Genomic DNA, 14,697 nt, shown 5'->3' with positions numbered 1-14,697 from the left:
GAAACTTTCAAGTTTACCTTTTTATTGGTACCATTTTTTATGTTGACCATCACTAAAGAGATATTTTCAAATATTTTCTTCATTAAGAGGCAAAAGACATTTATACTCTTGTTCTCTATATATATAAATATTTATTTAAATAAAAAAAATTAAAAAGTATTTTTTTTATGTTTTCGAATTATAATTTTTTAAATTCGAACTTATTTCTTTTTGAAAATCAAAAATTATTTTGAAACAAATTTTTATATTTTTAAATATTTATTTATATTTGTTAGAATCCTAAATTTCACATTCCAAAAACCTACCGCACCTCTCAACTCTAAACCCTAAGTCTAGATTAGTTAACGCCAAAGTTATAAATGTTTTTTTTTCTCTTTAAAAGTAAGAGAAAAAATGATTAATGTAAACATGAAAAGTGGTATTATGAATGTGCTATTTTTGATAATTTCCAATATAATATCATCATTGGATGTTAGATTTTCGGTTAGGTTTCAGATTGGGTATTTCAGTTTTTGGTATTCCGATTCTAAATATTTATGAATCATTTAATTATTTACAACATTCAGTTTTGGTTCATTTATTTCGATTTTTGGTTCAGATCGGATAGCAAAGTTGGAAACAACTAATATTCGTAATATTCGGGTCCAATTCGATTATGATTTTCTAAATAACTTTGGATAATATGGATAAAAATATCAACTACTTTGGATTTTTCAAGTTAAGTATCAGGTATTTCAGATAAAAATTGAGTAATTCGGACTTTTAAAATATTTTGGATAAAAAATATTTTTGTAATTTGTACTTCGAGTAGTTTGGTTTATAAATAGTATTTTATGATATTTTGTTATTGAGAAACTAAATATAGGTTATATTTTTAGGTATATAATTTATATTTTTGAAATTGGGTATCCATTTGGTTTTTGGTTTGGTTCCGGTTCAATTTTATATTTTTCTATTATAGAAATATAATATATATTTGGTTATTTATGAAATTCGGTTTGGCACAGTTCAGTTTTGTAGTTCCCAATAAATATGTAACGCCCGGCCGCCTACGGATAATGGATCTCCCACGCCTGTTCACTCGTCCTGTGGGCTCCATCCCATCTAACGGGCAGTGCATTAATTTTCCAAGGCCTGATAGATTTGTTTACTGACCCTGCAATCACCACATGACATTTTCTCGTGCTTAGGCCTCACTCGCATGCTATCGCGAATCATTTTCCGATAGGTCACCCATCATTTCACTACTCTAACCGAAGCACACTTAACCTTGGAGCTCTAAACGGATGTGTGCCGGAAAAGGTAAGCGCACTTTGGTGACTAGGGATGGCAATCATGGATCTGGAGTGAGGGCCTGGCCCGTAAAGGACTGTCGCGTGATGGTATTGGGACGAGATTTCTAGGCCCGTAAATTTGCAGACCTCGCGGGATGGGTCTTTGCGGGACTGGGCCTTTTGCGGGTTGGGCCGAAACAGGTCATGTGGGTTTACATGGACCCACATTTTTTTTCTTCATTTCTTATTTTACTTGAAAAAAATGAGAAATAGAGTGAGAAAAAAGCAATTCTTGTGACTTTTCCCCGAGAAAACATAAGGAGTTCCGGCGATGATGATTCAAGCTCTGGTGATGATGATTCGAGCTCCGCCGATGACGACTCCAGCTCCAGAGATGACGATTCGAGCTCTGGTGGTGTTTTGATTTGGTTTTCTTTTTTTATTACACACAACTATAAATTGTTTTATTACAATGTGATATTTCTTGTTTAAGTTGATTGGTTTTGTTTTCAGTACTGTGAAGTGGTGTTTTTCTTAAATTAAATTTGGTTACAATGGTGTTGTTTAGGAGAAAAGTTAATTATATATCACGTCACTTGTATAATTTGGCAAAATGATTCACGAATTTTTTTGCAATCAAATAATTAAAAAAAAAAAGATGGTTTGATGAAGACCTAAAACACTTGAGCCAAATTAGTACAACGACAACAACTCAATCAGATTCAAACTTAACAAAAGTTTATGCTGATAACAAAAGAAGGCTTTTAACTCAAGAACGCAAGCACAAACTGAGCTTTGTGGCATTGATTTTGATAAGGCTTTTAGTGAAGCTTAATGAACTCTCTTCAACTCTCTTACACAACTCTTATACTTGAACATTCATGAAAGAAGCTGTAGCACACGGTTTGATAAGGAGGCGTCCCACGGGACGGCCCGCGAAGGCATATATATTCTGCGGTACGGGTTTGGGCTGACATTTTGAAGACCGCAGCCCGCGCGAGACAGGCCTGATGTGACCCGCTCGACGACTAACCCGTCGGGGTACGGGACGAAACGGGATGGCTAAACCTGTTTGACATCTCTATTGGTGATATAGGTGGTCAAATCAATTCTCTTAAGCCCTTCTGTATATTACAATTCACCCCCTCTTAAAGAACGCAACTTCCTCGTTGCACCCTACGAAAGGTCTCAAGACGCCTCTCGGGTCAGAGCGGAATGGCTAATCTGACTCTGATACCACTTGTAACGCCCCGAATGCCTACTAATGGTCTTTCCACGCCCGATCACTCGGCATGTTGGCCCCATCCCATCCGACGGGTGGTGCGTTAATTTTCCAAGACCCAAAAGATTTTTTTACTGACTCTGTAATCACCACATAATTTTTCTCCGTATTTTAACATCATTTGCACGCTTTCGCGAATCACTTTCCGATATGCCACCCATAATTTCATTATTCTAGGCAAAGCTTGCTTAACTTTGAAATATTGAACGGACGTGTGATGAAAAAAGTAACTCAACTCCTATATATCTTTCCATATATCTCTTTCCATATATCACACCCTCTGGATGATATAAAATGTGTCCATATTTAATCATCACCGATCAAAAAAACTATTGGTCGTTGTAATGCAACGTCTTTTCTCTTTTTAACCAAGTAAAATATCATTAATTTACTCAAACTTTTTTTTTTCTGTCACGAAATAATTTACTCAAACTAACAAATGAGAAGAGTGATGTTGACGAAAAAAAGGAAATGAATAACATTAAAAAGTAATGGTGGTAAATAAACAAAGAAAGAACAGATACGAAATATATAGATTCTTAAGAAACAAGAAGCATCCGAGTACATTGAAATATTGAATAAAAGATAGGGAATATATTCATTAAAATTTAAAACTAATTAAAATATTGAAAACGAGATAATTGAATATTGAAAGTCAATAGCCAAACATGGCTTTAACTTGTGGGCTATATCCTATATATATGGCGATCCATTGCCATAAGAATACAAAACAAACTGTGGCTGGCTTATCTCGTTGGCACCAGTGTTCCCCTCAAAATCAGCCAATAGTTTTGCTTACTCCAAAATTCTTCAATCTCACTCTATTCTCTCTTTTACTTTTAGTCTAGCTTTTGTTGGTTTTTTTCAGTTTAATCCCATTTTAAGTGAAAAAATAACAAAAACACAATTCCAGTTTCTCAATTCCAAGAAATCCGGAGATCTTCGTATCTACTGTAGACTCATTCCAGTGAACTGCTGAATATCCATTTTCAGATCGAAATCCATTGTGTTCCAAGTTGAAGAAAAAAAAAGAGGTAACAGTTCTAACTACATTTCTCCTTCTTTAAACAAAGTTATTGATTGGTCAGTCTCTGCACATGCATATGCTTGTATATATATGAATAAATTCCGGAATGAATAAAAAAATTGGTGTTATGAGAGGATAGAAGAAGAACGGTCACCATAGATTTGAGTCTACCATTATTCTTTGTCCTCTTTAATGCAAATATTAGATGTGATGGTAGTAGTAGCCGAAGAAGAAGAAGGGTCACTAATAAATTCGAGTCTGCCATTGTACTCATCTTCTTGAATGCAAATACATTTCTCTTTTTGTTAAATAAGAGATTCCAGTCTGCTACCATTGTATTCTTAAAAAGAAAACGGGAATTTTATAATTTCTTTTATATCTTTTTTTTTTTGCAATTTCTTTAATGAAAAACTTGGTCTTCGCATATCCATTGAGAATCTAATCCGTTGTATCAGGTCAATGTAACTTATTTTTCTACAATGCAGGCTGATAAGTTTCATTGAATACATTTTTTCTGTAAAAAGGAAAAATGAAAGTGGCAGTCATAGGAAGTGGAATAAGTGGATTAGGAAGCGCCTACGTTCTTGCTACTCAAGGACTCGAAGAACTCGTTTTGTACGAGAAAGAAGAGTCATTAGGTGGTCATGCCAAAACGGTGCGTTTTGATGGAGTTGACTTGGACCTTGGATTCATGGTCTTCAATCGTGTACGTATCCCTCTCCCTTTCGCTCATTTCTTAATTCTTTTTGATTCAATATATTTGTTTTATAGAAATAAATCATTATTTTTTGACCCAAAAATAAAAAAAGTAAAAAAAATAAATCATTATTTCTTATATAAAACATAATAATAAAACCGTTCATATTGAACTGGACACATCTCACGTGTAGAAACATTGTAATAAATGTGTACATACTAAAATGGACACATGTCACATGTATAGAGATTCTCATCTAAACTCTACATAAATATGTTCACACTATGTATTTTACGTTTTTTTAATATAAAACTCACATGCATAGTTCTTCTTTACGTTATTTTTACTGTTTATGAATAAACCTGGACAAATTATTCATAAATTTTGATTCGATTCGTTATCTGCATTGATTCAAACCGAAAAATTCGGATATTCGTTACTCTACGAAGCAAATCAAATATTAAAATGCAATATCCGTAAAAAAAAAAGCAAATCACAAATATCAATATTTATAAGAACGAATATCCAATTTGATCCGTTATATGCATATATATACATATATTTAAAAAATTATATATATGTTATAGTTTATATAAATTTTACAATATTTTTGTTTTTAAATAATTTTATTTTTCATGTATTATTTTGAAAAAAAAAGTTATTTAATATTAATTGACAGTATCTTTATATATTTATCAACCATCTATATATATATTTACATACACATACATGTGCACATTGACGTGAATATCTTATAACTAAGTATTTACCACAACTAAAATATCTAATTTTTTTGTAAGTTAAAATATTATTTTTTTAATGCTTCTTTCACTGTCGACCAAATTGTAGTAAAATGATTTGTATTAATATTTTTTTTAACTATTATCCATTTAAAAACTATAATATGAAACCATTGGTTTGACATTACGACTATTTAAGATTCATAACATGAAAATAAACAAATGATAGTAATTTTTTATTATCACAGAAAAAAAACAAAAACATTAAACTTTTTAACCGAACGAACCAAATAAATATTGATTTAAAATGATAGTTATATTTTAGGAGATTAAAAACTAAAAACAACCTAAAACTGAATCGATAACCAGATTAAACAGATTAGTGTCTTTTTATTAAAAAATAACGAAACTAATAATCACATTCCGCGCAGGCTGATTATTACCTAGTAAAAGGTATTATATATCTTTGGAATTTTTGTTCACAAAAAATATATATCTCTGGAATTTTCCATTTTCGTGAAAAATGACCGATGATAATGGAGGCATTTGCTTTATGTGTCCCACTGTCCACAGATGGACCATATCAGTGTTGTGGGTTTATTTGAATTTTTTTTATATATAATCAATTTTTTCTAAAACCTTTTTTTTTCCTTTTTACCACTACTTTTGTGCTTTTAATTTACGTATCTGTCCAAATCTACTAACCGGAAATTTATATTTCACCAACGTTTTTATAACGATACAACTGTTTTCCATGGTCTGACCTACATGGTATTCAAATAAAGACCAACTAGGGATTTTTATTGATAGGATGTTTTTGTCGTTCTAATAAGACAAAAACAATTGTGATTTTTAAAAAAAAAAATGTCATGAAAACGATAGAACAGCTCATTATCATCTTGTGACCATTCATCTTTTCTATATACACCTTTATCCATTGTTAGCAATTTCACGTTGGAATTTTCTCCATATCTGATAACAAACAAGTTAGTGTTGATTAGTGATGATACACAAGTAATTCATATCACACAAAATTAATCTCAATATTTTATGAAACTAATGTAAGTTAACAAATCTGAATCTTTGAACATTTTATATGAAAGATTGTTTATATATGATTTCCCTTGCTTGAACTTTTGATGTTGATAATACATATGTTCTATTTGATAGGTTACGTATCCAAACATGATGGAGTTCTTCGAGAATCTTGGAGTAGACATGGAGATTTCAGACATGTCTTTCGCAGTAAGCCTTGACAATGGCAAAGGATGTGAATGGGGAAGCCGCAACGGTGTGTCTGGCTTATTTGCTCAGAAGAAGAACGCTCTAAACCCTTATTTCTGGCAAATGATCAGAGAGATCGTTAAGTTTAAAGAAGACGTTTTAAGATACATCGAAGAGCTCGAGGCTAACCCTGACATCGATCGAAGTGAAACCTTAGGAGAGTTCCTCAATGCTCGTGGATACTCTGAAATGTTTCAGAAAGCTTACTTGGTGAGGGTTTTATTCACTTGCTCCGTTACAATGAATGTTTGAAGTTTACTTGGACGAGACGTAACATTATATATCTGTGGGGGTAGGTTCCAATATGTGGCTCGATATGGTCATGTCCATCAGATGGTGTTTTAAGCTTCTCTGCTTACTCTGTTCTTTCGTTTTGCTGCAACCACCACCTACTTCAGGTTCTTAATTTTTTCTCACACTTCCTCCTTAAACAATCTTCTTGGTGCTTCTTACCTTATTTTCGTTTGTGTGTTAGATCTTTGGGAGGCCACAGTGGCTAAGTGTTGCAGGACGTTCTCAGACTTATGTTGCAAAGGTTCCAAACTAAACCAAATTATATATGTGTAGCTGTGTTAAGTGTAAGGTGCATATACATTTGAGTCTGACTTGGTACTTGCTTATCAGGTTAGGGCAGAATTGGAGCGACTAGGATGCAAGATCAGAACAAGCTGTGACATAAAATCTGTTTTGACATCTGATGATGGTCGAGTCACTGTAACAAGTGGAGACGGGTCTGAAGAAGTATTTGATAAGTGCATATTGGCTATGCACGCTCCAGATGCTCTGAGGTTGCTTGGTGAACAAGTCACTTTTGATGAAACTAGGGTTCTTGGCGCTTTCCGATACGTTTACAGGTTTATATCTCGCACATTTATTTGTTTTCTTTGATCTAAAAAAGTTTAAGAGATTCATAAATTTTCATCCTTTATTGCAGCGATATATATCTTCATCATGACACTGACTTGATGCCGCGGAACCAAGCAGCATGGAGCGCGTGGAATTTCTTGGGAAGCACGGAAAAAAAAGTATGTGTAACATACTGGCTCAACATACTTCAGGTATACAACCACAAGTCTGCATACTTTATTAACGCCACCTTTGCAAAAACACAATGAGCCTTTTAAGCTAAATCTTGATGATGTGTAACGGTGCAGAACCTTGGGCAAGACCGTGAACCGTTCTTCGTGACACTTAACCCAGATCAGACTCCAAAGAAAACATTGCTCAAATGGACCACTGGGCATCCTGTGCCTTCTGTTGCAGCTTTGACAGCCTCACAGGAGCTTCACAAGATTCAAGGCAAACGTAACATATGGTTTTGTGGTGCATATCAAGGTTACGGCTTCCATGAAGATGGACTAAAGGCAATGATCTAATTCCACTTAGTTTAATGGTCATTCTCACTTGATATTGCATATGTAACTCATAGTTCTGTTGATATTTGTGTTTCAGGCTGGTATGGCGGCTGCACGAGGTTTGCTAGGGAAAGAAGCTGCTCTTCTCGACAATCCAAGACATATGGTTCCTTCTCTAACGGAAACAGGAGCACGGCTTTTTGTTACTAGGTTCTTGGGACAGTTCATATCAACTGGTTGTGTAACGTGAGGCTAACCTGTTCTCTCCTCAACTTAGATTAAAGTATGTTTCACAAATTGTTACATTAATACTTACCTCCATGAATTGAACAGGATACTGGAAGAAGGAGGAACAATGTTCAACTTTGAGGGAAAAGATCCTACTTGTCCTTTGAAATCTGTCCTCAAGATTCACAGTCCTCAGTTTTACTGGAAGGTATGAAAAAAGTTATGATTAGTCTTTCTATAGCTCAAGAACCTGATTTTTTTTATTCTTGAATCTCAGGTTATGACACAAGCAGATTTGGGACTTGCAGATGCTTATATCAATGGAGATTTTTCATTCGTTGATAGAGACTCAGGACTTTTGAATTTCATGATGGTACATACATACTTGCAGAAACATAGAGACTGAGTCTATTCTTCTTCTTCATTCTTGTTTCGTTTGAGCTAGTTTTAATGTTTATCTTCTTGATAATATTTGAACAGATTCTCATTGCTAACAGAGATCTTTCCTCACCAAAGTCAAATCTTGCTAAGAAGAGGTATAAGCTTATATAGCTTTCTGCATTAAGAATACAAGATTTTTATTCAAAATTTCATTTACTAAGCTTTCATTTGTGTCCTTGATATTCTTGCAGGGGATGGTGGACACCAATGTTTCTAACTGCCGGTGTAGCATCTGCTAAGTATTTTCTAAAGCATGTCTCTAGACAGAACACTTTAACACAAGCTCGCAGGAACATTTCTCGTCACTATGACCTTGTATGTTACTTAACATCTCCACTTCTCTTAAAACCTAGATGAACGTTTCCTTGCTCTTTTGAACTATAATCATATTCTTTGCTTCATCAATTCACAGAGCAACGAGCTTTTTGGTTTATTCTTGGATGATACCATGACTTACTCCTCTGCAGTATTCAAGGTGACCATGAAAACAACTCCCTCTTTTTTACTTCTCTTACTTTACTTATGATTCTGACTTCAAGCTTTTGTTTACAGTCAGATGATGAGATTCTGAGAGCTGCTCAGATGAGAAAAATATCTCTTCTAATTGATAAGGTAAGAAAAGAACATGTTCTTGCTTTAGAACAAGAACTTCTCTGTTCTGTAATAACCATAGAGAGACATTTTCAGGCGAGAGTAGAGAAGCACCATGAGGTTTTGGAAATTGGATGTGGATGGGGAACTTTGGCCATAGAAGTTGTGAGAAGAACTGGATGCAGATACACTGGCATCACATTATCTATTGAACAGCTTAAATATGCAGAAGAGAAAGTGAAAGAAGCTGGACTTGAGGTCTGAAAATTCATCTATTGATCTTGTTTCTTATTTCCTAGGCTATTACTAATGATATAACTTCTGAATCATAGGACCGGATCACCTTTAAGCTCTGCGATTATCGTCAACTATCTGATGCTCACAAATATGATAGAATCATATCTTGGTAATATATTTTTTCCTGTCCCTTGCATATAAATGTCTTATATGTTTTATGAGCCTATGACATAGCAATTTGGATGTTTCAGTGAGATGCTAGAAGCAGTTGGCCATGAGTTTATGGAGATGTTCTTCAGTCGTTGTGAAGCTGCGCTTGCAGAAAACGGCCTAATGGTCTTGCAGGTTCACAATACTTTGTTTCTTCACTTGTTAAGACATTCTCTAATGTTTTCATAAAGCATTAATGGTTTTATAATGTTTTGATCATAACAGTTCATATCGATACCCGAAGAGCGTTACAATGAGTATAGACTAAGCTCAGATTTCATTAAGGAATACATATTCCCTGGTGGATGCCTTCCTTCCTTAGCAAGAGTTACTTCTGCCATGTCCTCTTCTTCTAGGCTATGGTAAAATCTTTTTGTTTCTTTTATTTTGCTATCTATTTATTAAACATATCTAACACTGAAGTATTACAGCATTGAACATGTCGAGAATATTGGAATTCATTACTACCAAACATTGAGAATGTGGAGGAAGAACTTCTTGGACAGACAAAAGTAAGACAAATATTGAAAATCTATTCTCTGATTTACTCTTTTTGCTTCCTTCTGCTTACTAACATGTACAAAAAAAATACTACTTTGTGCAGGCCAATCATGGCTCTAGGATTCGATGATAAGTTCATAAGGACATGGGAGTATTATTTTGATTATTGCGCAGCTGGTTTCAAGACTCTTACCCTTGGAAACTACCAGGTAAAAGATATACTAGAAAAATAAGCATGATTCTTAATTTCAATCCACAATGAGGTTTTTAATGATATTTTAACTTATTGTGTGAACAATTACAATTAAATTGCAGGTGGTGTTCTCGCGTCCAGGGAACGTAGCTGCATTCGCTGATTCATACAAGGGATTTCCTTCTGCTTATTATGTCGCCTGAGAGCAAAAACATTACATTGCTTAGTTCTCGATCTTTTTATACAATCAATCTGAAAAACTATGATTGTTTATTTATTGTGTTGAATGTGAAAGTTTGATGAATAAAATAAAAGTTGTTTGCACCAAAAAAAAAAGTTACTCCACAAAAAAAGATGCCTGTAAATCCACAAAAAAAAAAAGATGCCTGTAAAAAAGCTCTAGGCTACATGGCTGATTAATGTACAATCTAGTATTGTATAGGCCAAAATGCCTAACCTTTTTTTTTTAACAAAAACCAAAATGCCTAACCTTGTGATTTTTATTTGTGCCAAAAGATTCATTGTCAACTTCAATGGATAAAGTTTAGTACAGTGTTGCCTTACCATGAAATTGCCAAACTCTATAGTTCACCTAAATAAAATAATTTAGAAGCAATTCTCATGGTGATACACCAACACACAACATGCTCTGTATGAATGTATCGTTTATGACTTGCATCCAGGCCGTCTCTTGGCATGTGCCCAAGGCACATTTGCACAGGATCCATAATGTTTTTGTAAATTTTAGTTAAGGTTTAGTCCTCTGCAATAAAAATTAGGGCCCATTTTTTACAGTATTTTTTAATAAATTGCACACGGCCTAGTAAATGATTGAGACGGGCCTGCTTGCATCATATATTAGTTACATTTCTTAGGTACTTTTAAGTCTTTATGAGATATGCTCTAGTGTCGTCATTAGGGTGGACATAAGCTAGGTACTTGGTATTTTCGTTGTAATTAGTACTTGGCTTGGCTTCTCCGAGTAGTAAAATTTTGGACTTGTATTTAGTTTGCTAAAAAAAAGCACTTACAGTTTCAAGTACTTGCAAAAAATTAATGGATTTACGAATTACTTGACTTGTTTTATTACTTGTTACTTGTAAATTATTTAATAATTATTGGTAAATTATTTGCTAATTCGTTGGAATTTAAAAGTAAATAATTTTATTATATTTAAATAATATGTCATTGTTTTCATTTATTTTAGTCAATTCAAGAATTGGAATATATAAGAAAGAAAAAAATTCAAAATCCTTATATAAATATATCACTTATGTTTGATTCAGTTACGAAAATGGAAACATAAACAAATTATTTTACTATCATTTAAGAAAATGTATATTTCTTAGTATATAACCAAACAACACTAAGTAATTAATTTTATTTTAATATTTGATATTTATCTTGTACTTGCAAATGATTTAAATAGATTATTTGATATCGACTAGGTCAGAACAAATACTCAACTTTAAGGATCATGTATTGATTAAGTATCGATTAGGAGACAAGTAACGAGTAATTGTGGCCACTCATAAAATACAATACATAAATTTTAATTAACTAGTGAAATTGATACCAAGTATTTAATAAACCAAGTAATATATAACAAGTAATGGGACAAGTAACGAATAACAAGTAACGAGTCAAGTAACGATCCAAATAATTAAAAATAAAAATGAACTTGATACTTGACTTGTACTTGCGAGTAATTACTCGACTTGATTGTATCAAGTAATTGTTTTTTCAGACCAAGTCGAGTCAAGTACCTACTTGTTTTTTCAAACCAAGTCGAGTCAAGTACCGATTACAATCCGGGTATTTGTGCCCTATGACTGATGCGTACACTCAAATGTCAATCTATACTGTCCCAAAAAGCCAAACCTTTTTTACCCAAAAAAAAAAAAGCCAAACCTTGTGATCTTATCTCCGAGTCACTCTGACCAAGAACTCGTTATCAGCATGTTTATTATTTAATTTATCATAATTCGTTACACCTTCTCATTGGAAAAAAAATCTTTAAACTAGTACTTAGTTTTTTTTTAATGGTCAAAGAAAAAAAAAAATAGTACGTTGTTTATGACGTAAACGCCGAGCTCTATTTCCACCTAAAAGAATGCAAAGATTGTCAGTCAGCAGGTTTTTGCAGACTTGCAAGCAACAAACAACGAAATGCATATCCTTAACTTATATATTATCTAAATTAAATTGGTTACCATTTTTGCAAATGAAATTATCAAAAAGTTATTGAAATTAATTAATTATTTGTGTGTTTTTCATATCTGAATATCTGAAAATATTTAATAAATCTTATATCATTCATTTTAGAAAAAAAAATCTTATATTATTTAACAATTTTTTGTTGTTCGTTATACTTTTGTGAAGAAGATGTTAGTTGATTAACATAGTTTATAAGTGTTATTCAAATTTCAGATCATAAACATTTACACGAAGACCATGTAAGACTTTCGATTTGATATATGATCTTATACTGATCGATACTAGATCATATAAAATCTACAGCAACTATCAGAAATTTCTGAATAATCTGTTTGTTAGCTAGAATTGTGGTAATTAAATTTTAAATGATGTGATTCATGTGAAACCTATATTTTGGATGATATCTTCTACTCTCTTCCCATACTTTTTAACAATAATTAAGAAATGATTATTTGATTTAAGTAAATCTGTAAATAAAAGAATAATAACAATATCTCTTCATATATATAGCATGGAATAAAAAATAAATAGTTTTTTTTAAAAAAGTAATGTATTCGCTTTTTAAAGGGTGTTGTTATTGAGTGTTTCAAAAAAAAAAAGTGTTGTTATTGAATGAGAGGTTTTGAAAGAATGAAATAAGTTGATAACTGTTATGAATCATGAAGTAGAAGGTCCATAACTTACACCATACAAGTTCAAGACTAGAGTCCATTGGAGGTTTACATCCAGCCACATAGAAGACCCATTCAACCTTATGTCTTTATGAGTTTGACCATGTCATTATGTAGAGTATCTTTGTAATCAATTCTCTCTTTGACTCCACCTTGTATGAACCACTATATATAGTGGTGTAAGCAATAAGAAATATACAACACATTCTCACAAATCTTCTCTCAAATCTTAACACGTTATCAGCACGAGACTCTCTCCACCTGAGCAATCCCATCCGCCGGCGATCATCTCTTTTTCGACAATTTGGTGTTTTCTAAAAGGTAAACTAATCTATCCATAAAATCTAAGAACACCACATATCTGAATCCTGATTATTAGATCTATTTGAATCATAAAACTTATAAAAATCTATAGATCTAAAATTATCACAAATATTAATCTTGAATCTAAGATCTATATGAATCTTGATTCTAAAATTATTTGAATCTCTAAAGATCTAAGAATCTCTAAAAACTTATAAAACTTATTAATAATCTAAGATCTATATAAATCTTGTTTCTAAGAATTATTTGAAATTATAAAAGATATTAGAGAAAATCATAAACCCCTTTTAGCTAGCAAGCCTTAAAATCGGTTCCCTTTCTCCTATTTCGATCCGGCCTTAAATCTGGATTGACTAAAAGATTGAAACCCATAATCTTTGTTTGGCCGTATTACCGGCTGTATAGCCGGATGAATAAGCTGGCCATCAAAATCTTAATCCCATTCGATGTGCTTACCGATCCAAATCGGCCCTTATCCACATCAAAATCTCAAATCCCCTTGTTTGTTTTATAACTGGATATGTATCTTGATGGCCATTATACATATCAATTCCCTAAATCCTTTTTGCTTGATTTTTATCAATCCCCTAAACTCTAAGCAATAATCGGCTGAACCCCTACATCCAAATTCGGCCATGATTTTTTTTTTCCGGCCATGACATTTTCCGGCCACAATCTTTTCAATCACAATCTTTCAGTCAAACCTAAAGATATCAAAACTTAAATCCTAATCAATGCATATCTTTGACCATTGATGTTTTATATTATAGCTGATCAAAATTTAAAACTTTTATGATTGTTTTAAATGCATATCTTTGACTAGGTAGTATTTATCAAAATATTATAACATATAGTCTTGATTTAAATAGTTATGACATAGGCTAAAATAAATACTAAGCTGAAATCATTTGATCACATAGTTGTTTGTCAAAATTTATCTAAATCTAAACCGGCCTTGAAATCGATTCATTATAGTTTGAACAAATGATATAAATTTATTTTGATCTAAAAACCAACCATGAAAACTGATTTTGTGATGATTGAATTATATACTGATCATATATACATACCTGATAGCATCTATTAGATCAAACATGGATTAGTAAATTGTTAGATCATACACATATCATGAACTGATCATTTCCATGCATCCGCTTGTCATATAGTTTTATTAAAACTGAGCATGCATACATATAATAGATCATTCTAATCATTGGGCATTTAAAATAAAATCTAAATTGGTTCATATTGCTTGCATCTAATTAGATTAAATCGGTTATTTTTAAAGTTAAGCATGTTTGTTTAATTGAAAACATAAACCAGCTTTGAAACCGATTGATTGAAAATCTAATTGAATTTGTTCTAGACATATCCTGAAAATTATAAAATTTTCTTCTCTTGGTTTACCCTGTAAAAGGGGGAAGG

At 32.6% G+C, this 14,697-nt stretch overlaps 1 protein-coding gene across 3 annotated transcripts; it reads left to right on the top strand.

Annotated features, from left to right (window-relative positions):
• Positions 1-3,289: 3,289 nt before the first annotated feature.
• On the top strand, positions 3,290-10,389 carry LOC106306681. Of its 3 annotated transcripts, none has more exons than XM_013743390.1 (22): positions 3,290-3,590; positions 4,108-4,289; positions 6,191-6,514; positions 6,601-6,702; positions 6,780-6,839; positions 6,929-7,158; positions 7,239-7,362; positions 7,459-7,668; positions 7,757-7,905; positions 7,993-8,095; positions 8,165-8,260; positions 8,368-8,423; positions 8,520-8,643; positions 8,741-8,803; positions 8,881-8,940; positions 9,016-9,177; positions 9,252-9,325; positions 9,408-9,501; positions 9,592-9,728; positions 9,798-9,878; positions 9,971-10,076; positions 10,183-10,389. In XM_013743390.1, exons 2-22 carry the CDS (start codon positions 4,113-4,115, stop codon positions 10,261-10,263), a joined length of 2,613 nt encoding a protein of 870 aa, XP_013598844.1. In that variant the 5' UTR covers positions 3,290-3,590; positions 4,108-4,112; the 3' UTR covers positions 10,264-10,389. The 3 variants fall into 3 exon arrangements, with proteins under 3 accessions (XP_013598844.1, XP_013598843.1, XP_013598845.1); XM_013743389.1 differs by having other exon boundaries at positions 4,069-4,289; XM_013743391.1 differs by lacking the exons at positions 3,290-3,590; positions 4,108-4,289 and adding an exon at positions 5,974-6,081.
• The last annotated feature ends 4,308 nt before the right edge of the window (positions 10,390-14,697 follow it).

This window comes from Brassica oleracea, chromosome C7 (genome assembly GCF_000695525.1).
Source record: "Brassica oleracea var. oleracea cultivar TO1000 chromosome C7, BOL, whole genome shotgun sequence".
NCBI classification, from domain to species: Eukaryota; Viridiplantae; Streptophyta; class Magnoliopsida; order Brassicales; family Brassicaceae; genus Brassica; species Brassica oleracea.
The sequence above is the reverse complement of the archived record's forward strand: the minus strand, read 5'-3'. Positions and strand labels throughout refer to the sequence as shown.

Excerpts from the sequence above, each read along its gene's own strand:
- LOC106306681 (XM_013743390.1), top strand. The coding sequence starts at position 4,113 with ATGAAAGTGGCAGTCATAGGAAGTGGAATAAGTGGATTAGGAAGCGCC. Across the intron at positions 7,669-7,756 it reads TCCATGAAGATGGACTAAAG|GCTGGTATGGCGGCTGCACG; the intron begins GCAATGATCTAA and ends TTTGTGTTTCAG. Across the intron at positions 8,261-8,367 it reads GACTTTTGAATTTCATGATG|ATTCTCATTGCTAACAGAGA; the intron begins GTACATACATAC and ends ATATTTGAACAG.